General features: G+C 37.7%; 1 protein-coding gene across 13 annotated transcripts in view; it reads left to right on the forward strand.

The window, feature by feature from the left end:
• CADPS (calcium dependent secretion activator) overlaps positions 1–24,291 on the forward strand; it is a 474,942-nt gene that overhangs the window by 319,277 nt on the left and 131,374 nt on the right. For 7 of the 13 annotated variants that reach the window (XM_054551949.2, XM_054551951.2, XM_054551952.2 and 4 more), the window contains exons 11-13: positions 2,619–2,831; positions 16,108–16,244; positions 19,632–19,819. In XM_054551949.2, the coding sequence (XP_054407924.1) occupies positions 2,619–2,831; positions 16,108–16,244; positions 19,632–19,819 (538 nt within the window). Of the gene's footprint in view, positions 1–2,618; positions 2,832–16,107; positions 16,245–19,631; positions 19,820–21,864; positions 22,024–24,291 lie in introns of all 13 variants that reach the window. The other 6 variants (XM_054551945.2, XM_054551946.2, XM_054551947.2 and 3 more) reach the window with 1 other exon arrangement.

Genomic DNA, 24,291 nt, shown 5'->3' on the forward strand with positions numbered 1-24,291 from the left:
CAATACACACCCATGCTTGCAGCAAAGACACAATAAATAAATTGCATCGGCACAATGAAGAAGTCTTTATGTTACCAGAAATCTTTTCCAATGACAAATGTCAAACAGATTACTGGCTGGAACTCATTGGAAATTTGGGGATGCTAATCACTCATTCATTCTCCTCTTAGTTTTTAATAATTGAGGAGGCGACGAGGAACCTGATGAAGATATGAAGTATTATTTCCAGCTAGAGAGTACCCAGTAATCTAAAATACAGGTTTCTGGATTATGTTGATGGACACAATGTAGTTTTGGCCTGAACCCAAAGAGAAGTTTCCACCTACTTCTCACTAATTTTTTATTTTTTATACTTTAAGTTCTAGGGTACATGTGCACAACGTGAAGGTTTGTTACATATGTATACATGTGCCATGTTGGTGGGCTGCACCCATTAACTCGTCATTTAACATTAGGTATATCTCCTAATGCTATCCCTCCCCTCTCCCCCCACCCCACAACAGGTCCCGGTGTGTGATGTTCCCCTTCCTGTGTCCATGTGTTCTCATTGTTCAATTCCCACCTATGAATGAGAACATGCACTTCTCGCTAAATTTTAACCTTGAGAACTGCCCATGGAAAAAGATGGATCTAGAGCATATTCATTTATTCAACAAATATTTGTGCACCCACTATGTGCCATAAACTATTTTAGGCTCCAGGGATACAGCAGTAAGCAAAACAGACAAAAACTACCTGTACTTATGAAGCAAAGTAAATTATATAGTTTGCTAAAAAGTAATAAGAGCAATAAAGAAAAATTAAGCAAGATAAGAGATAGGTCACAAGAAGGGAGGTCAGGGAAGGTCTCAACAGGAATGTGATGTTTAGGAAAAGACACAAAGGAGATAAGAGTGTGAATCATGCAGATACCTGAAAAAAGAGTGCTCCAGGCACAGAGAAAAGCAATTGCAAAGGTCCTGAGGTGAGCACATGCCAGGGGTGTTCAAGGAAGAGCAAGAGGCCAGTGTGGCTACAATGAAGTGAGTACATGTGTGCACAGAGGGAGAGAGAGAGTATTAGGAGAGGAGGTTAGAGGTGGCAGAGGACAAATTCATGGGGGCCTTTCGGGCCTTGTCAGAACCAACGCTTTTCCTCTGAGTGGAACGTGGAACTGCTGGCAGGTTTTGAGCGGAAGAGTGACAGGACCTGACTCTAGTGCTAAATCAAGGACTCTGGCTGCCTTGTGAGCATCAACTATAGAGAATGAGGGTGGAGGCAGACAGGTCAGATAGGAGGCTATTAAAATAATCCAGGGATGATCCTGGGTACATTTATGATGGCCGCAACTGGAGATGGAAGAAGTGATCAAATTCTGGTAATGTCCTAACAGTGGAACCATCAGAATTTCATGATTCGTTGGAAGTGGGTAGTGAAAGAAAGTAAAGAGTCAAAATTGTCCCACAAGACTGGGGACTTGAGTGGCAAGAGAGATGGGCTCAGCTTTGCTGATGAAGTCAGGGAGAAAGACCAGGAGCTCATTGTTGGGTTTCACAAGCTTGGGATGTCTATCAGATATCCCTGGGGAAAAGTCAAGAAAGATATTCAAGTCTGGAGTCCAGGGGAGAGGTCCAGGTTGGAGAGAGAAGTGTGAAGGCCATCAGCATACTCATGGTACTTAAAGGCTGGATGGCATCACCATGAGAGAGGGTGTAGCTAAAGAAGAGAAGAAGGGCAAGGACAGAAGCCCAGGGCATGCCAGCATTTAAAAATCAGGAAGAGGAGGAGGAGGAGCCACCAGACAAGACTGAGGAGCAGCGGCCAGGATGATAGGAGGAAAGTCAGGGTTTTCTCCTGAAAGCTAAGTAAAGAAAGCATCTTGAAGAGAAGCGAGTGCAAATGCTGCTGATAGGTGGGTGGGCCCAATAAAATGAGGACTTTGAATCAGTCATTGGATTCAGCAATGTGTAGGTCACTGGTTATTCAGCAATATGTCCACTGAAACCTGGACAAGTTTCAGTGGGGCAGCAGCCTGATTGGAGGGGTTGTAAGACAGAAAAGGAGGGGAGAGACCCTTGCTACTCAACATGTGGTCCTCACACCAGCGCCATCTGAATCATCTGGGAGCTTGTTAGAAATGCTGCACCTCAAGCTCTGTTCCAGACCTACTGAATCAGAAGCTGCATTTTAACAAGATGCCCAGGGGGTTCATATGGGTACTAAAATTGGAAAAGCCTTGGTAGAGATTTCCCTTTCATTGTAAAGAGAAGAGCAATAGGACAGTAGCTGAAGGGAGAGATGTGGTAAAGAGATGTTTTTGTTGTGTTTTGTTTGTGTTTAAAGATGAGGCAGAAAATAGTATATTTATAGGCAGATGTTTATCCCCCAAGCAGGCAGCCTGCTTGACAGTTCTATCCCCAGCAGGACACAAAATATAAGATCCAGGCTCAGAAATACTTCTTCAACATCATGGTCCCACTCTGTGGACAAGTGAATCTCAGACTTCCCATCCTAAGTTAATTGCTACCCCCCTCTTCTGTCCCAAGGAAAAGCAGCAGAAACTGCTTTTTCAAAGGCTGAGTCCAGTTGAGAACATCACAGCTCAGCTTGGTAGAAGTTGTTACTCCCTTTTCTTCCAGGTTTGGAGGGTGGCCGAGCCTTCTTCAATGCTGTCAAGGAGGGAGACACCGTGATATTTGCCAGTGACGATGAACAAGACCGCATCCTGTGGGTCCAGGCCATGTATCGAGCCACGGGGCAGTCACACAAGCCTGTGCCCCCGACCCAAGTCCAGAAACTCAACGCTAAGGGAGGGAATGTACCTCAGCTGGATGCCCCTATCTCTCAATTTTGTAAGTAAATATGCCGTTTTACAAAAATAGCTCTGTAGAGTAAAGTAAACCTTCTAAAGTTGAATTAGAAAACCTAGTTGCTTTTATACTTAAAATTTGTAAAATCATGTTTGCTGAAAACATATAGCGAATTCAGGGGGAAAGTTGGGACAAATGTTAGATGAAAGTAATTTTAAAGTGCAATACTTGACCTTCTCCCACAAGCACTAAATGAAGGAAAGTGTATTTTAGGTGGATTTTTATCTCTGTTTTGGTGAGAGTACAGAATTCACAGCCAAACATGTATTTGTTTGAGTCCTTCAAATATAGTAGATTATGTATGTCCTTGCTTCATTTCTTCCTATTAAAAGTAATTTAAAAATAGGGTTGATTTGAAATCAACTTAAATCTGCAATTTAGAACCATTTAAAAATAAATGATGACATTATCACATGCAGTGAAAAAAAAAAAACACACACACACAAAACATGGTACCTAAAATCCCATTCCGAGCTAAAATACCAAAGACCCAAAAATGAAACTGTCTCCTTAAACAGCCCCAGTTCATATTAGAGTTTTTTCTCCTCTTACCTCTGCGTACATTTAATTTCTTGCCCCCTTTCCATGTCTTCTTGCTACCTAAAATGGCTTTTATCTATCAATACACAGGGTGAGGTGAAAGCCAGTACATGTTTGGAAATATTTATTAAAACAAAGAAAATGGAGAAATAAAGTAATTCATTTTCGTTCCAAACATTCATTCTAAATAGAGTCTTTTGCTTTACCCTGAATATCAAGTCAATCAGAGATAACACAGGTACAACTCATTTTTAGCAATAATCATGATGATTTATTACTTTAGTATGGAACTCACTGATTCATTCTAGGTCATTGAGAAACTGTCTAGAAATAAGACATGCTAATGAGAAGGACAGACAAGGTACCAGCTCTTATAATACCTGCATCCCAATGGGGAAGCCTAGATAGTAAACAAGGGAACAGATAAATAAGAGAGCTTCAGACACTGGTAAATACCATGAAGAATGTCATTTAGTGGTGACTGAGTGAGAAGGAGAGACATTAGACAAACAAAGAAGCTTTCCCTGAGTTTAGGTTCAAATGATAGGTAGTCAGCCCCACAGATATTTGAGGAAAGAGAATTGCAGCTGAAGGAAAACAAATGCAAATGCAGAGACTTAACCTCTAACACAGTGCTTGCACGATCTCTCCTCTGTTGTTCTTAAACAGAATATGGATGTCAGTGGAATAATTTTGCAGCTATAAATACTAAATAGAGGTAAACTTGTATTTCAGTGAATTCTACTGCCATGTCCATTTCTGTCCAACAAGACTATATTCTTATACCTTGCAACACCCTTGTTGATCAGGAAATACAACTTCTTTTGGATCGCAAATTCTATCAATTGCTCCCAGGAATTCCTGTCCAGTACTGATGGTGATGCATGCCCTTGTGGAACAGTGTAAATAATCATATAATGGCTGTGAGTTTCCACACAGAAAATCATGAAAGAATAAGAAAGAGATTGCCCACACCTACCACCAAGTTCTCCACTCTTGTATTCTCTAACATCTTCCTGCACTTAGGTTTACTTGAGAGCAGTAAAGAGAGTAATAGTTATTAGTCAAGATAAATCATACCCAGTATTTGTTTAATTGTTGTGTGTTTTTTTTAAAAAAAGTATGACAAAAATCCCTCCTTTCACCTTGCCCAAGATGCTCCTTTGTAATTCATTTGGGAACAACACATCCTATCGTAACCTCTTGAAAAGAAATTACACATGTATCAGAAAAAAATTCTAAGTATAATCACCATTCAAATCAACCTCATAAAGCATGTATCTCAGGTGATATTTGGAAAATACTGGTCTTATTTCCAAATAATCTTCATTTCTTCTAAAGTCATTTCACCTTACATTCAGTGTCTCTGTTCTATCAACTGCCCAGATTAAGAAACTGCTACATAGTTTGTTATTGACCCCGCTTTTTCCTCACTAGTATAAGATGAAGGACATTCAGGAGTAAAATTAGAGACAAGACACTGATTAAAAAAGAAAACTTGTGATGGAAGCTGCTGAAGAAGAGATGTCTCTTCATGGAAATGCACGGGGGCTCTTGATTTAGATTTCTCTCTGTGGATAGGATTCATTTAGTTGTGAAATTAGAATACTATTTGTTAGGCATCAACAGAAAGACTCAATTGAATACACACAGCTTGATGTGTATCACTACTCTAGTTGAAATAAGCAACTTTTGTTAAATGGAGCATCCAAAGCAAACTCCTAAGAGTTAGAATTTGGGGGGGTAAATGATATTATCCCTAGGGAATATGTAAAGTAGGCTGAGAAATGAGTGAGAAAACCGGATCATGCATGCCATTGGGATTTATCAGTACCTAGTGGTAGATCTACCTTCTTCTGTACTGTCTCCTTTATTACTGCCTAGGAATGGGAGTTCTTCAGAGAGCATGAGGCCCTGCTACATCTACCAGGTTCTAAAAGAACAAGCCACTACAATCAGCTATGGAGACTGTGTAATACAGGAAACACCTTGCACATACACAAAAATGTGAATGGCACCCAATGAGTTCTGCAGTGCCCAATCTGCACAACTGTACACAGTGGCCATGTAATAAATGGCAGCCCTTACCCAGAACTTCAGTCCAATAGTGTGGATCCCAGTCGTCCCATGGTTACTTTATTATCCCTGCAACAGAGCCTCAACACTGCTCCAAATTCTAACTATTGCTAGTTTAAGCACTTAATAAAAACTGCAGCCAGAGTACCAGCTAGTGTGTCTTCTGTTCCTATAATTTACAAGCCATCAGAGACAACCGGTTAGGATTTAATCAACCCAACGTTTATGCCTGAGCATCTACAAAAAGATCAAGAAAGGAACTAGGAATTTTACATTCCATGGTATCATTGGGTAGTTATGCACAGCAACCAAAAGAGAAAACAGTGGCTAGATATGAGGGAATACAGTCTTCCCTCAGTATCCACGGGAAATTGGTTCCAGGACCCCCTGCAGATACCAAAATCCATGGATTTTCAAGTCCCTTTTATAAAATGGCATGGTATTTTCATACAAATTATAAACATCCTCCCATGTAATTTGAAACATCTCTAGATTACTTATAATACTGGATATAATGCAAATACTCTGTAAATAGTTATTACACTGTATTGTTCAGGGAATAATGACCAAAAAAAGGTCTGTACATGTTCAGTATGGATGTAATTTTTTTCTGAATATTTTCAATCCACCGCTAGTTGAATCCATGGATGCAGAACCCACGGATACTGGAGAGCTGACTATCCAGTATATCATAATTCTTAGTGGAGTAAGCCACAGAATGGTGGTTAGTTCATAATTACTTCACAGCTGCTGTAATTTGTAAAAGTCAAACCGTCAGTACTAAATAGATCAAGCCTTACACATGGGTAACTCAGTCAAACCCACAACGTTGATTCATACTTACGGTGACCAGCTCATCCTAGTTTGCCCAGGACGTCTCTCCTTTTAGCACTGAAAATCCTGTGTCCCAGGAAACCCTTCAATCCTGAGCAAAGCAGGACGGATTGGTCACCAGGTACTACCAAGCAAGAAAGATGAAAAACAGTCATAACATAGTTGTAAAGAACAAATTTTCATTCTTCACTTACATTTGGTTGCCAATCTATACACTGATTTATTTTAATCAAGTCACATCACAAAAATTAAGTCAATCACAGATTCTCTAGCTAACAAAAAATGTAAAAAAAAAAAATCAAGTATTGCATTTTAAAAAGGTTTCCTTGACTTCTAAAAAGGTAAGGGTCATTGTTAAGTACTTAACTCTGCACACATCTCATTAAATCTTGTTTTTGAATATTTGTTCAAAGTACTTGCCATTCTTGCTAGTGAATAATTTTTAAGAACAACAATCTTTCAGTGACTTAACTCTATAATCGCTTTATTAGTATTTACAAGACAAAAGGAAGCTACATAGAAATGGAAAACTACGTAGAGAAGGGAAGCAATATAGAAATATTTTTGGGGTAGAGAAAAATAAACACTCCAGTCTTGTCATGTCACTGTCTGTTTAAGGGAAACTTAAGAATGGACCATTTTTATAGTTTGGAAAACTTGGGAGTAATTGTGAGTTTATTTGGGTCTTTCTAAATTCAGTTTAACAGTTTTTATTTTTTGCAATTTCAAAAGCTCAATTTTAAAATGAAAAGACACGTCAAGAAGAGTGGAGTGGGGTATTTATGTGGAATTGTAAAAACTGAAAAAATAGATCCTGCTATTCATTAGTTTGTGTGTGACTCTACAGAGATTTTTGGGAGGGTTTCACCAACCTTTAAAACTTTTTTGTTCTTTTGTAGTTTTTTTGTGTGTGTCATTGTTGATTTAGTTTTTTTCTTTTTTGTTAAAATTTAACAAAATTAAGTCAGTACCTAGCTATGCAACATTTTTAAACAAATACTTGGAATTCTCCAATTTTTAAGGCCAATGCTGCTTACCTTGGAAATGATGTCAATCTGTAGTTGAGTGTTCCACGATTTATTATGCTGAGTGGTATCTCATTGAGATAACTTATCCCCTGTCCATTATGTGTTAGTGGAACAGTAAAAATTAGTACCTCAATTCTCATTTGGTTTAGGGTGGGGTGGGGGAAGAGGGTGTTTTAAGCTTTGACATTTGGTCAATGGTTATTTAATGTATCACTTGAAATGCGTCATTTTAATGTCTGTTTCTCAACTAATAACTGTTAATCACATCATAGAACCCCAAAGTTGGATATTTTTGAGAACTGTTCTATTTCTGCTACCACCTGAACGTCTTCAACAGTTAGGGGGATTTGGGTTACTGTTGGTTTGGGGGAGGTTGATTTTGTTTTTTGTTTTGTTTTGTTTAAGTTTTCTTGTTCAATCTTTGCTCGAACCCAAGAACTTAGGCTGCTAGGTTAGAACTCCTGTCTGCTTTCCTGAGCCTTGTTGCTAGTCTTTATGTTATTCTGGTTTGTTCCTTCTTACCCTGCTAACTTCTAGCTGGACTGAAGGGTAAGTGCTCCCCTATAGCTAGCACAGCTCAGATAATCAGATTAGATTATCTGACACCTGCAATGTGCTTCCCTCCCCCTTAAATCTTCCTCATGTCTAGAATTTGTAGTACAACTTTTCATGTTATTTTCCTGACCTTAGGTTTGAAATGTAAGCTTCCATACTGAAACTAGGATGCATGTGATGTGTGCATAATTGCCTCCTCTCCTTGGCTTTCATATTGGCATCAAATGATCCTCTGAGTAAAGCCAACCATTAACATCTAATTTTTTTTCATTCCAATAATATTAATTAACATCACAACAAAATGGCAAAGAATGCCTTTGTTTCATGTAATTCACAGCTACCTGACTGCTTAATGCCTGAAAACAGATCATTTTGCACTCTGATAATGTGCTGTTGTTGTTGTTGTTGTTTTTCCTTTCCCATTCCAAAGATTCGAATGGTCAGAGTACCAATGGTGTGGTAACCATGGATACCTTAAAAAATAAGTGGGGTAGGAAACCCAGAGATGTTAACTGAGCAAGCCTGGAAGAAATTGCAAAGTACAATTAAGAAAGCAGATGTATTATTTGAACACTAAAGAATTCATTCTACCTGGCTTAAGGGTGTGCTCTAATGTAAGACCCAATAGAGGATTAATTTTGAAAGGAGAGCTACAATACATGGAACTACCACACACAAAAAGAGGAAATTAAGGACAAGACTGAATCCATGTCGCTCATTTACAAATGCTCTGGATTCACAGTCTTACAATGCCAAGGAGGGTTTTAACCTCTGGTCTCAAATGTCATTCTGCTACTCCCCCGAGAACAATGACAACAATAACTTTTTTGGCATCATTTGTATTTGTATTAATTTTTCTAAAAATACCCATGTAAGAGAAAAAGGAAACTTTAAAACTTTAGAAATCTTTCTCTTCACTATTTGAGTTATTCATAAAAAAGAACACACACTTCCTTAATTTACATAGGAAAAAGCTATCAACCAAAAATATGTTGAGGAAAGACTTGACGTTAGAGGGAGTTAGAAAAATTGGTCAAGAGAGCAGGCAACTATGTATTTGAGTATTCTGAATGCTAATTTAGAAGAACTAGGTCATATCATTTCTCCTGACCATTTAATAATAGTCTTTTCTTCAAATTTTTTTTGTTTCCTTCTTTAATTTTGTTTTTCCTCCCTTTCTTTCTTTTTTCTTTTATTTTGCATAAATGTACCCCTGGCTAGCAGACAGACTTTTTTCACCACTTCAAGCAGATACTTAATTTAACTTTACTTTTCTTGAATGTCTGATGAGGCATTTTTAAAGGCTTATCATAGAATGTAAACTTAGTGGGAATTTAGGATTTTGCTATACTTTTTTTAAAGAATGAAAGAAAGGATGGATGAATAGTTGACTGAATGAATTCTGTTCTAAACAAGTTTACATGTATTTGCACAACAACACATTGCTATCCTAGTAGATTTTTAAACAATTGTTTGCCTTAATTCCTTTCTATAGTTTTATCTCATAAAATTTTGCTATATCTTCTTATATTGTCAACTTGCAGTTGCTACGTTGCAGGAATGCAATATAAAATAATTAATTCAATATTAACATAATTTGTATGACCCAAAACCATACTGTAAATCATGTCCCTTTTCATTGCAAAAGTAAATCACTTTTTAAAAGAATATATTCCCACAATCAGGTCTAAAATTTTCCAAACACCATGATTTGATCTAAACAGACCACATTAAATGAAGATTTACCTCACTGTTAACTACATAAGACATATTTAACATATTATTCACTAGTTAATTGAGTATTTTCATGCCATATAGTGAGTTATAGTAAGATTATTAATCAGGTATAGAAAATTTATTTTTGCTCATGTTGGAGTGAATGTAAAAACATCGAGTACTCTGTAAGTTAATACAACTACAGCAGGAGAAAACTAAAATCATTTATTTATTTTGCTTGAGATCATTGACAAAATCTCTGTTATGATTTTTACTCAAAGCAATTGTCTGACAAATAATTATAGAAACTAACATTGAAATAAACATCACACACTTATCCTTTTGGGGGTATTGCCATAATAGTTTTAAATTCAAGATTTCTGCATGACGCAATGTGAGCCTTGAGAGCTTCCAAAGAAGCCATCCTCTTTTGGCCATTCATATTACCCCAGTTTAGTTAAAGGGACCACGAAGCAATTAAGTTGTTTCTCAATTAAGTGGTCCATTTGTGCCTCTGGGAAGCAGGCATGTGAGGACCAGTCTTTTGCTTGCTGTGCAGAGCTCAGGCAGGGCACAACATCCCCTGGTTACTTGACTATTCCAAGGAAAGCTCTTCTAGAAAAATCCATAAACAACCAGCTGCCATCAATCATTGTCATTTCTTTATTTCATGTCTTCTGATGAGGCTGACTACTGTCATTGTTCGTTATTGTCCAAACCATACATTCACTCTTGTACTGTCAAGCAGATATGACAAGCACACATTTTCCAAATAAGAGAAACACAAAGTCACCTTTTAATTTGCAGTTTGGGCTCACAGATGACTTTAGAGTTGCATTAGCTATTCTCTTGCCTCTAGCATCCATCAGGAGTAACAACAGCCATAACTGTGCTCTAAATTTCAATGTTAAAACAGCTACCTCTAGCTTATTACAAAAGGGATTCATGAGATGAAGAGCCTCTTTCAGACAATTTGTTAGTAATATAATCATAATTATTTTCAACAGTGAATTTTTCACTAGCCCAGAAAAATTTCCAAAATGTAATATTACAAAATAAAAAGGTAGATTTGACCTTTTATCTTCAATCCCTAAGCTGTTAGAATAATAGGAAAATTTCAGTAAAATAAAAATTTGAAAACTATATTATTCTTCCAGGAAAATTACATTTATTTGCTGGACATTATTGCAAGTCTATCTAAAAATATGTAGGTTAGAAACAAGATCATATAAGTATGCTTGATATTGAGATAATAGATCATGAAAAATAGTATATGGTTTTTCATTTGTGAGGGAGGAAAAAAGGAAAAGACTATCAAACATGAAATGAACCCAAATATCATGATCAAAGAACAACATAGATGACAGAGTAGTCAATTAGGGACCATAACACTTGAATTTTAATAAAGTAGATTAAATGAGATGAGAGTATAAAACCCACATAATAGTATCACTTTAGGAACCAGTGTTTTCCCAACATTCCTTAAATGTCAAGCCAAAATTACTTCCAAGCAAACTTGGGGCAAGGTTTAGACTAGTTTCCGCTTGAAAGTGCACCTGCTCTCCGTAAGTCTGTATGTTCATCAACCTGCATCTTTGTCATGGATAACATTGACAGTGCTTGAAGTTTCTTAATGTCAGTATCAATAGCAGCATTATCCATCCAAGCTTAGTTTGAAGTCAGTCTCCTATGCCCATGTCATAAAGGACTAAAAAATCCTTATGCAATTAAACCCCCGAAGTGAAACAGGTAGCAATGTTTGCAAGGTGTGTTGAATTATGCCCTAATTGCAGAGCCTATAAAATCATATAGCTCACTCTCAGTACATCAGTACATCTGGAGCCATTGAAGACCAAGCAGGACTTAGGAACTACTTCCTAAGACTAGGTCTGACAAAGGTAAAGATGATTGAAATTGGTTCTTAAAATGTCAATCTTCGATTTCTAGAAAAATACGGTTAATGAAAAAGAGCATTAGGACGCATCTCCCAAAGCGAGAGATCATCCAAACGTCACTGGGGTTTTAAGCAGCCCCTTTACCCTCCTAATTCCTTTTTGCTTAACCTAATGTTCAAATTCATTTTCATTCTCTTGACACATGCCAAATATTGGCAAAGGAAGTGATCCCGGAATGTCCTGAATTCAGGAATTGACTCTTTCATACTGCTTGCTCTGGGCTGTTTTCCCTCTGCTAATGTCAACATTGGAGTTTTCTTTTTCTTTAATCAACCAATTCCAACTGTTTGTACAGGGAAAAATGGAGTTGCAAGGAGCTTTTTTTTTTTATGTTTGACACTGTGGAAGAACAGACCGGGACAGTGCAAGAATGACTGTATGGTGTTGCTTGGGAAGCGCCCACCAGTTCTTTGAAACAGAATTTGGAACAGCTGGACCACTGCAGTGTTTTATTTTAAAATAGACAACATATGTAATGCATATGGTCCTAGACATGTATGGAGACACAGGCAGACAATCTGAATGGTATCCAAAGACACCTGCACCTAGAATTCTGTTTCCTTCTATAAGATTTTTTTCCCCTAAGAGCACATGTTCCTACTTTTGGATTTGCAAGATACCATCTGAATCCCCATGTGTGTGACTCCTTAATAAAGTCAATGAGAAGTTTCCTGGGATGAAGGTGTCAGAGTAAGCCAGTTAATAATCCCTCCTGAGGACCTGGCTCCTCTAAGAGCTGGCAGGGGAAATAACAGATTAGAAACTTGCCCTCACAGAACATGTTATCTACCAAGGGATTCAATTTTATGTATGTGTCTTGACCACAGAGAAATTGGAAAATAACCCAATGAAAACACAGAAACAGGACATAGGAATTGGTTATACAGGGGCAGAAAAGAAACATAAAGCAGGGAGATAGGGAAGGACTCCCAGCTTCCTAGAAATGATAAGGATTAAGAAACAAAGAAGGAATAGAACATTAGCTATAAATGCAGAGACATCCTTGGCTCACTAACAACTTGAAACAAACTGGCTTTTTGAACACTAAAGATCCTGTTTGTTTACTCCTAGCTAATGTTTATTGAGCCCTTAATATATGCCAGGGCCCTAGGTAGTTTCCAGGTACTTCTCTTCAGATCCTCTCAACAGTCCTCTGAGGGTAGACTTGAATTTAACTTCATTTTATGAATGAGGCCAAGGAGGCCGAGAGGCATTAAGCAACCTACCTCATATCATATACCTAGTGGTAGCAGAGCTAGTCTCAAATCTAGTCTTTGTGACCTGCCTATGCCCAGCCACTTAACCACTTGCTATGCTAGCTCCCATTGAATAAGCTGTTTCCAATCAATGTAGTATATAAATATTCCATAAAATCAAGAAAGAAAAATATTTGTTAATAGAGTGAATTTCTGTATTTATTCTGAGAAGATAAACTTATGATTTTAACAAATACGTACTTACTGCCTACTATGTGCCAGGTACTGTTCTAGGGCTGGGAATGTGGCACAAACAAAAAATACCAAAACCCCTGCTTGGATGAGCTTAAACATCAGATTTTTTTCATTAGCACCTTGAAACAGCACTCCCGGATTACTCCTCCTTCTTTTTTTTTATAACATAATAAGCTCAGTAAATATAATAAGCTCAGTGAAACTCATAGATTTTGTGGGAGCCAGCCACCCTTGTAAGCACTCTTGAGTTGTTGGAACCATTAGAATAATGAGCCCAATTTTCAGTAAATGATAATTTGGGGCAAGTAAAATCCAGAGGCTGCTCGCTTTACTTGCTGGAAATTCCCACTGCATTAAGCTCCATTCCATACATAGTGCGCAAGAGATCTTAAGGATCATTAAATTACAGCCTGTGACGGCAGGAAGGGAACTGAAAATTCAGCTCCTCTTACACACAAGGAAACTGATGCTCAGAGAGATAAACAATTCAGCCAGCATCCTACAGTTATTTAAAAACAGAGCTCAAACTGAAATCTAGATCTCCTAGATCCAGTCCCAGGCTCATGCTACAAGTGGATGGGGAGAAAGAGGAAAGAAAGGAGGAAGGGAAAAGGAAGTTTTATTTTGACAAGGTTACTTTTTGAAAATGAAAGCAGGCTGATATTAGGCTTTTCTGTAAGCTTGCTTTAAAACATTAGTAAAAAATGAAATTGTTCTTTAGACTTAGACTAGAATTAGCACCACAAAGCTGCATTCATTGAGCCATTGTGATGGATTGGGAGGTGGGGAGTGGGTCTGAATCCAGGTCTCCGTAGAGGAGCCAAGTCGCCTATTCAGATCCATTTCCTGAGTGGCCAGCAAAGCGAAACAGGTCATCAGCAAAGTTTTCAAGAGTTTCAACAAACAAACAAAGAGTAAGAGACTTGAAACATGTGCCATATTTTTTTAACAGCTACAAAAGAGCCCCCTTCTCTCTGAGCTAAATGACCAGTTGTACCATCATAATTGAAGGCAATAAAATAGCCAAGCCAAACTGGCAGAGTAAGGCCCCGGCCGGTTTGTCAGCTTGCAGCCTTTTCTGAGAAACCCGAGAGCAAGAAGCTGCTGCTAGCCAAAATGCCTGATCTATCTGTTAAAATTGGGAGGCGAGGGATGGATGAGGCTTTTTATGAGGATGAAACAGCATGAGCAATTCGTGTGTACCCCATGCTTAGTTTTTCCTGAGTTAAATTGATCTGGGACTGACAGGTTGGAGGTGAGAGGGCAGAGTCTATCAAAGAGGATAGAGAAATGTCACCTGGATTGCAGGAGTGTCATTATGCCAGGGGAGACTACAGTTGGAGCAGGTTTAAGACACTTGCCTTGGGCCAGAGGAGTCACACACATGCCCTAGAAGCAGCTAGCTTTCCCGGGAGCAACAACTTCCTGGCCATCCTAAGTCAAAGAAGAAATGTAGTTTGGAGACCAAACAACCGAACTGAAAGAAGCCTCCTAGATGAAGCAGCCAACCTCAAGTTGAAAGCACTTTCCTGAGGATAAATCTGAGGCAGTTAATGCAGCAAGGAGGATTCTCTCAGATTCTCTAATATAATTCCTGCACATGTGATATCCTTTCCAAAAGCTGTGTTTTATTATTCTAATGGAGCAATTTGGCTGTTAAAATACACATTCTTCAACTTGCCTTCTGGAAACCGTTGCTTCTGCGAGTCTTGGGCATAAACGACACATCTCGTTCAAACAAGGACCACTTGCTGCTTCTACGAAAAATGACAACTTTTTTTAAAAAAGTCAAACAATAAGGAGGTATAAATCTGACAATACCATGCATTTAGGTTTGAATGATTTATTAATACAATATCAATAAAATAGGAGAAATCATCATCTGGAAGTCACACTGCTAACCATAACCCAAGCTTACAGCCATACCCCAAGCATGGGAGAGGAAAAAAAAAAAGCTGCCTGGGACTGAGGCCACACATGAAAATGTTATCCAAACTACTCCCAAGTCAGAAATTGATTTTTCCCGTGTCCTGACAGCATCGCTAGTTCCTGGCAGGTCCCCGTATTCCAGTAGAATGTTTCATGCAAAAGGATGAATAAAATCTTTTGCTTGATTTGATATAATATTCTTTTTCTCCATAGTCTGCGTATCAGGAGAGTCAGTAAAGATGAGGTGGAGTGAGCCAATTTCTTTAATGGAGAGCACCTTCATTTCTACCTCTTTAGGATTTGCCTGGACACACACGAGTTGAATTCTCTGAGTTATTTTGCCTGTTGAGTATAGTGTATTTTAGTTACACATGTTGAGATTAATTAGTTAGCCCTTAGGAGGTTTTGCCTACAGCCTTCATCCCGTAAGGAAAAGTGTGAATACATTGAGACTATTAATTCACAATAAATGGCAGATCACAGCCCTTGCTGAGTAAATTTGTTTGTCTCTTTCCTAAGCTTTGCTAACTGAGTAAGCACACTATAAGGAAATGTCCTTGATTTTCACAAACTAAATTCCCATTTAACTTAATCTTCAGGTTTCAATGAAAATCTTTTTTTTTTATTTTTAATTTTGCAGGGTGGGGACTCAAACCTTTTATGAAACCAAATTGGCAATGGGGATTTGGAAGAAGATATAAATATTGTCACTTTGCTGAAAATAAGCATGACCCTTTTTCCAGATAATCCCAATAATTGCAGAGAAATTGCTGTAGACATAACCACTGGAATGGCAGAATCTATTAAAAACCAACAAAGCTAAATAGGCTATCTTAAGCAAAGATCCGATCTGCTTTCAGTGTTTGGTGAAATGCAGGCGAAGTTACAGTCTTATGCTTAGTTTTTAAAGAACAACATAAATGCACTGGAAATGTGATCATTTGATAAACATGTTGATGCCAATATATTTTTGCCTAAATGCAATAAACTCACCAGTAAGTGATGCAAGTTGACAATGGGAGGTAAAAAGAATATCTTGGGGATGTTGGTGGGAGGCAACGGGGAAACAGCTAACGTTCATAATGTCTAGTGAATTCCTGTGTACTTGAAATGTCAAAGAAAATGTGATGTGTTTCTCTAAATTGTGTCTCTCTCTACATGTATAAATGAACAGACGCAGATAGAGCTCAAAAACATGGCATGGATGAATTTATCTCTTCCAACCCCTGTAACTTTGACCACGCTTCCCTCTTTGAGATGGTACAACGCCTTACTTTGGATCACAGACTTAATGATTCCTATTCTTGTCTGGCAAGTATATTCTTTGGTCTACAGCAATTTAAACATAACATTTTTTTCATTTAAATATTTCTCTACCTTTATGTCAGAAGCTCTTTTCTCCATTACAGAATCCCTTTAACAATTATAAATGTGTTCCCGATTTCCTGGGTTGAGATAGTTTTACTTACCAAAGAAACAAGACTGAGCGGGAGGAAGTTATCAGTAGAAACAGATCCAATTCCCCAGCCTCCCTATCTTAGCTTCCCCCTTTTCAGCTGCTACATGAAAAATATTCCCAAGAGGGTAATCGACTTTGGCACCTGCTTGTGGAGAACTTGTAAAAATTGCCTCAGTAGCTTAGAGTTTAAGATGCCCTTCCCTCCCCATCCCAGATCTGGTAATCCTATCTCATTAAATGAATGTATTCTCTTTGTGTATTTTCTTAAAGGTTAAAATGATTTGTAAATAAACTTTATTTTTCATAAGCTAAATTGATTTGGGTTTGTTTGTTTGTTTGGATGGCTTTTTTTTTTTCTTCACAATATTCACAGCGTTTTTTCACCCTTTCAGGGAATTTTTTATGGTGCTTTAGTTATTTGGAAATTCAGCTATCTATCCAGCAGGAGTATCAATATTTCCTGAAATCCTATTTTAAAGCTAGATTTAAATGATTTAAATTCAAGGGAGTGCTATTATATCTTTACTGGATTTCTGAAGATACATTTTTGGCTTTAAACTATCAAATTCAAAAGCCTAAAAAAAGACCCAATTTACTTCCTCCTCAAGCCATAAATTGTTATTTCATTTCTTAAAAGTAAATGCTATTAATCCCACTTTATAGATGGGAAAGATGAGGGAAAATGATGAAATGTCTTTATATAGAGGAAAATTCTCATCCCTGATTCTAAACACTAAAGTTGAGAAAAATATCTCTATATAATATTTATACTATATAATAACTAGGGTTAACATATTGATACTAATATGTATAATAAAAATCTCTTCCTTTTTTCTAATTTTTATTTTAAATTTCTTTATTTTTTGTACCAAAAGCCAAGATATAAAAAATTGTAGATAAAATAGTCTTAAAAACAGAAACGGAATTATGTGGAATAATTTATTAATCTGTATCTCATGAAAGATTCATTGGTTATCTCAGGTTTAGAATTCCTTCATCAAAAGGATCTGAACTTTGCCAAATTGGAAAGGAACACATCACTTTGACTTAAAAAAAAAAAAAGAAAAAGAAAAAGAAAAAAGCTTACCTTGCATTGCAAGGCAATTTTTCTCAAATGTGTTTTGTACAATTATGTGATTGTTCACATAATTATAAATGGCATTCATTAAACTTGTAAGAATATGCCTCTGAACTTAAATCATTCCGTTTTATATATAATTACTATTCCCTTAAGGAATTTTTTTGAGGTATATTATTTTCAAGACTTTTTTACATTATCATTTTTTAAAACAATTTTCTTTGTTTTGAGATTCACTGTGAAGGAGAGTTTATAAATGCTCTCTAAAAAAATTAAACCAGAAATGAAATATTAAAACTTGCTTTCCATTAGTTACTTATAGGCTTAAAATTATGGTCCAGAATCTAAAATTAATTATGAATAGCATAAAATAGCTTCCTTCCCCATTTGTATACCTGTATATATTAGTCATTATTCCAAAATTTCAGAAAATAACAGAAATTAAAAAGGACCTTATCTCCTGCCTCTGTATATTCCATTTTCTCATTATTACAATCTTTTTTTCAGTTAGTTTTGGAGACCGACCAGCAGGGATACATAAATTTTTCTGTGTCTTCGACTGAGTTCCTAATTGATATTTCTTCAACTCTTTTCAAAGCAGCTATTTTGGCATCTACAAAAGACTTGGTGTCATCTGAGTCGTAGAAAATATATTTTAATCTTTCACAGCAGTGTTGTTTCTAAGATTTAGCATTTGGGGTAGCAGATGGAGTGGCAAAGAAGTTGCCTATAGGGGCAGCCCACTGCCTCGACTACTCTCCGCCCTCTGCAGTAACTTATAATTTGAAATAGGAAAGATGCCGTCTTTCGTTGGATGCATCACTGAGCTGCATGTTGTCAATTGAAGATTCCCAGATCCCTAATACAAGATTAGAGTGTTGCAAAGGCCTCTCTCGCTGTACTTCTGTGGCCTCTACCTGGCCCCTAGTCACTTTTTCTTTTTGCCTTTTCTCTCCCAAGATGGAGCAATATTCAAAAGATGACTCAGAGAAGACCCTCAAAGTAAAATTAAGTTCATATTTAAAATAGCCCCAAATTTCCAGCTTACAAAGTATCACCTAAATTGGTTTATTTCTTGCTTTGAACAGACACTGAAACCAGAAAACACAATTTTATTTCAGGCTCTGCTTAAGGGTGACCTTGAGTGACAACTCACTCAGCCTCTCTGAGCACCTGTTTTCTTAAGTGCATAATGGGGCTAGCAATTTCCATCCCATCATGCCACCAAACCTGCTCTAAATTGGAGATCTGAATTCCCATTGTCTTGTATAGCAGAGTTTGGACTGGTCCGTTAGCAAGCAAATAAATAATAAGAATACAAACAATTACCAGAAGAGAAAATAAAACTCTAAACCAGGACACAAGAAGTTCCTCTCAGTTTAATGGAATTACATCTGATTCACAACTTGAAAACTAAGCCATGCTGTTCTCTTTGGAGAGTTGCGTTATTACCTTCATTTAAAAAATTTTAAAAACACTCCTTCCAAAGTGAAAGGATTTATGAAGTCCTGGCGTGTATGTAGATCAACCCTAAAATTTCTTCATGCTCTAGAGTAGAGAAAACAAGAAGACTTGGAATAAGACAGAGCTGGATTTGAGTCCTGCCTCTGTTTTGTATTATCTGTGTGAGTCACTTAACGACCAGGATTTCCATTTTCTTGTCTTTAAAATAAACCTTCTCTGTCTACCTTACAGAGTTGCTATAGGGCTCAACTGAAAGTTCTCTGTTAAGTGTAAAACTCTATATCAATGTAGAGCATTAATGTTATGATTTCCTCTTATCAGTAACCATGACTTTGCCACATCCCCACCCCAATACTCCTTTAACGTGTATGGTTCAGTGTTCAAGCAGTAGGTGAAACACTGTTTCTGGAACCAAGCTGTCTGCTAATCCCGCTCCATCACTCACTAGGAAATTTTGTGCCCTTCCTGAACTCAATCTTTCCATCTTTATAACATGGATAACAGAATGTACCTCATAGGTCCATTGTGAGGACTAAACCACAATATGCTGTGCACAGTGGCTGGCACATAATAGGCAATCAAGGAGTGTTAGCTCTGGCTATTTTTTAGTCCCCTTCTCTAGCCACTCCCAACTCTAGCAGCTCTCCAGAAAACAACCTGTATTTAAAAGAAAGTCTCTCCTTTATTCTTTATATAGGGCTGGTTCAGTCCTGGCCAGGTGTTTGTACTAGACGAGTATTGCGCCCGAAATGGAGTCCGGGGGTGTCACCGACATCTCTGCTACCTCAGAGACTTGCTTGAACGGGCAGAAAATGGCGCCATGATTGACCCCACCCTTCTTCACTACAGCTTTGCCTTCTGTGCATCCCATGTCCATGGGAACAGGTAAGTGTGTATTCGTGTGTCTAGAGGTGATCCTTAAGAAATGGCACTGGCAATGGTTTATGGCTAGTCTTGCTTTTAGGATCTGCCTGTCCTCATTCCTTCAGTAGTATGTGCACACGTACACACACACACACACACACACAAAGCGCACTAACTTTCTTCTCCTTTCAAGAAACTTAAAATAAATGGCAAGCAGGGGTTCTAGGTCAAGCTCGGAAGTTAGACCAATCTAGGTTCAAATCATAGTTCTTCCATTTACTAGCAATAACCCTGGTTGGTAATTAAGCCCTTTGTGCCACGGTTTTCTCATCTGTAAAATGGGATGGTTGTATACCCCTGGGGTTGTTGAGAGAATGCAAGTACATATAAAGGGCTCAACGTAGTACCTGAAACATGGCAAAGACAATAAATATTTGCCTTTGTTTTTGTTATTTATTTCATAATTGCTTAATGATTACTTCCTTAGTGTCAGTCACTCTGATACACATTTAGTATGTGTGGTGAGTAAAAGCCAGACATCAAACAAGGGCAGAGTTACATTCAGATTGGTGCTCTGACTCTGAGGAAAGGGAATAAAATTCCATGACAAAATTTAATAAAGAAACATGACTCAGATAGAATGGCAAGATGGCAAGGAGGACCTCCCTGAGGAAGTGATGCTGGAGCTGAGAACTAAAGCATGTGTAGGAGTTGACTGGTTCCAGGCAAAAGGAACAGCATGTACAAATGTCCTGCAGAAGGAGGAAGCCAAGTACATTTCCAGAGCTGAAGCAAGCTAGGTGAAGCTGGAAGGCAAAGATGATGATAACACTTTTAATTTAACCATAGAGCCTGGAAGAACTTTTGAGATCACAGTCTAATCAACCCCCTCATTTTGTAGGTTTTATATACAAGCCCAGAACGTCAAGTCTCCTGACTCTGTACTAAGTACTCTCTTTCTTTAGACCTTGCCCAGCTCCTGGAGGAAAAGATCCATGTTCTGAATAATGCAAAGCAGCAAATAATTTAAGAACATTGCCATTTGGCTCTGGAGACATGGAATAAATTTCCACACTGCCACAGCCAGTTTACTATCTCAATGTATGTAGTCTTGCATTAGTATAAAGACAAGCCTATATTATTCCAAAGCTCCCCAACCAACAGCCAGTGAAGCCACACCCAGGAAACACTAGGTGGCTTCAGAAACCCAGCCTCAGATGCAAAAGTCGCTGCTCTGGAGAAATGCACATGTGGGAGAATCCAGAATTGACTACATTTATTTTAAATCAGAACTGTGTCAGTCATCTTCATCTTTGCAAGCTATACAATTAAAATCTCTGTAGGATTTTTTTCTGTGCTTTTCCTCCTTCTAGCACTGATGTATTTTTACGAAAAGCAACTTCAACATTTAGAGCTAGATAACAATGGCATTGTAGGTTTGAATATTTAACAGGCAACAAGGTTATCATCACCTCCCATTGTTATGAGGTTTGCTAGCCCAGCATGTGACCTTTTATTTGCATAAAAGATACTCATGAAAACTCTGATACCTGGGGGGTATCTGTGCATAATTCTGCTTTTTATAAATATGTACACTTTGATGACTATCTGTTACAGCCTCTTGGACTGAATTTTTTAGAGAGAGAGAGAGAGAGAAGTTGCATTATATTCTCTGGGTTGTCACACTGTATTCTACATATGTTACTGAATAAGAAAGTGTTATAAAATAATGAAGTGTTTTTGTAAACTCCCTGGTAAACATCATCATGAATTATGATACACATTGTCTGGATTTCATATTGTAAGACTGCCACTTGATTCACAGTTAGGTTTATACATCTTGTCATGGAAACAGTTTTGGATTTCTTATTTTCTTTTCAGTTCTGATTTTCCTTATGCAAGTTTGCATCTTTTTTTCTTATTATTTTAGTTTGAATGCATTTGCGCCTGCTTTTTCATGCACCCTTCTTTTTCTTTCTTTTGTTTGTGCATGTGCGTGTGCTCTTGATTCTCCTATGGCTGGCCACACTCTGTGCATGCCTCATGCGACCACCCCCTCTCCAAAGTCAACAAATGCATGTGTACCTTAGTGGGCTGCCACCAAATACAGATCCTGAAGGGAGCAAAACTCCCTCCCCACCTGAACCAGAGGCTAAAAAAGATACCAAAAAGGAGTCCAAAAAAAGAAAAGATTCCAAAACCCAGGCAAATCAAGAGCTGAAAAGGTAAGAAGTTATGTGTGTATTGGCTTGTGTTTGTAATATCTTTACCCTTTCCCCAAGCCTTCATCCATGCCATCACTTCCACTTTTGCAAGCTTCGAGTATTCCTAATGTCTCTCTTTCTTTAAGCATTTTCAAAGGTGCAATTTTAAAAAAAATTCTAGCAATGGGCAACAATACCGTGTATTGGGACTAAATTTGAGTCAGGTGTTCAGTGACTTTTAAAACATGTTCATACTGAAAAGACTAATTGAGCAATATGTAAACAGAATTGTGAGTCAGATTGCTTTTTTAGTGGCATCTAGTTAGGGGCCTGGTACCTTACCAAGTCATTCATAATAAGCAACCCATGCTTTATAATTTTGAAATTATGTTTAAGGAGCAAATAAAATGGATTGGCATAAGATAGGCCTATGCATTTATAGTAGTGCCATCATTTTCAGCAAATACCTATTAGTTCTACATTCATCTCATAAAAAGAAATTCATCTCAAATAATGATTTATAATAATGGCATAAGATAAATTCTATTACCAAATTAATGCTTCTTAGTAGAATCGCTTATATACTGAGGTCATCTTTAAGGCACTTTTAACTTCTAAAATTTTGTTTATCCTGTCCTGTTTCCTATGTCCTTTCTTTGCGGGTTTATAAATTGGCAAATTGGTGAACTTTTTCCCTTTTAAACTAGGTTTACTAATTATTTCCAGTTTTATTCTGTGCCCTCCTTCACCTTTTATACCATCACCCAAAATTAACACTGACATTTTAAAGTTTTTTGTTGTGGTTTTAGAACTGATGACTCTGATCCTGGCATTGCCAAGCTACCCAAAATTCTCAAGCGTGTATGCTGTATGCTTCATCATTATAAATTTATTCACTGAATATTTCTAAGTCCTGAAATGTATACAGTTCACTTGTAGACAGGCCAAATGAAAATGCAAACTTTTGCTTTCTAGAGAATGTGGCAGGCTGTCAATCAGTATATGCGGGTCCAATAGGGAAGGTCAAAGAACCCTGATTCCAAGTGGCCATCCATCTCCTTCACTGCACTATGTAAGGATAGAGGTGAAATGCAATTTCTGTTTGTGTTTCATTGTAAAAGTTAGATCACAAGGCAACAGTAACTTGCAAGTAGGAAGAAAGTGCATGCAGAATGTTGTAGGTGCCTGAAGGTAAGGTCTGACAGAATGACAAGGCTTCGGAGAGGGAGCCTTCCTGGCTGCTGTCCAAGGTGCTGCTTTTGGAAGGCTCAACATCCGAGTTGAGCAGAAAACAAATGGCCACTGTTGAAAGGCACACTTGCTTGAACCTGATCTATTTCTTAGGCCACGAAAAACTAACCAAAGGGATCTTGACTGGTCCCATTGAGGCTTATGTGTGTGTTTCAGAATCTTTGTTTGCATTGCATTTTTTTAATAAAGATGACATAATATTAAGTAGCAATTGTGTAACATTCTACAGTTTACAAAGTGCTTTTTTGTTTTTGTTTTTTTGAGATGAAGTCTCGCTCTTCTGTCCCATGCTGGAGTGCAATGGCATGATCTCAGCTCACTGCAACCTCCACCTCATGAGCTCAAGCGATTCTCCTGCCTCAGCCTCATGAGTAGCTGGGATTACAGGCGACTGCCACCACGCCCCTCTAATTTTTTTGTATTTTTAGTAGAGACGGGATTTCACCATGTTGGCCAGGCTGGTCTCGAACTCCTGACCTCAGGTGATCCGCCCGACTCGGCCTCCTAAAGTGCTGGGATTACAGGCATGAGCCGCCATGCCCAGCCACAAAGTGCTTTCAAACATTTGCTATAAAATATTCAGATTAGCTATTTTTATGTCCATTTTGCAGATGATAAAGTCAAACATCTGTAAATTTAAGTAGCAAACCTAGATGTTCTAAGTCCAAAGCTCTTTCCTTTTGCACTACATCAGGACTGTACTTACATGCTGAAGACCTGAATGTTAGAGCCTATTCTGCATAAATCTAGGAGTATCAGATCCCGTTTCTGTGCCTCAGTTTTCTCATTTCTGTAAAATGAGCAGACTGAATCATAGTATCTGTAATATCCTTTTAACCTCTAAAATTATCTTCTATGGATTACAATAACAAGTGAAATAGTCCATCGTCAGTTTTCATAAATAAAAGTGTTTTCAAAGGTGCAATTTAAATAATCATAAATAAAGTGTAATTAAAATAACGATAATCACTACCGTTTAATAATTACTTGCTATATTCCAGGCACTAAGTGAAGTGCTGTTGATATATGTAATCTCAT

Source organism: Pongo abelii, chromosome 2 (assembly GCF_028885655.2).
Source record: "Pongo abelii isolate AG06213 chromosome 2, NHGRI_mPonAbe1-v2.0_pri, whole genome shotgun sequence".
Classification (NCBI taxonomy): domain Eukaryota; kingdom Metazoa; phylum Chordata; class Mammalia; order Primates; family Hominidae; genus Pongo; species Pongo abelii.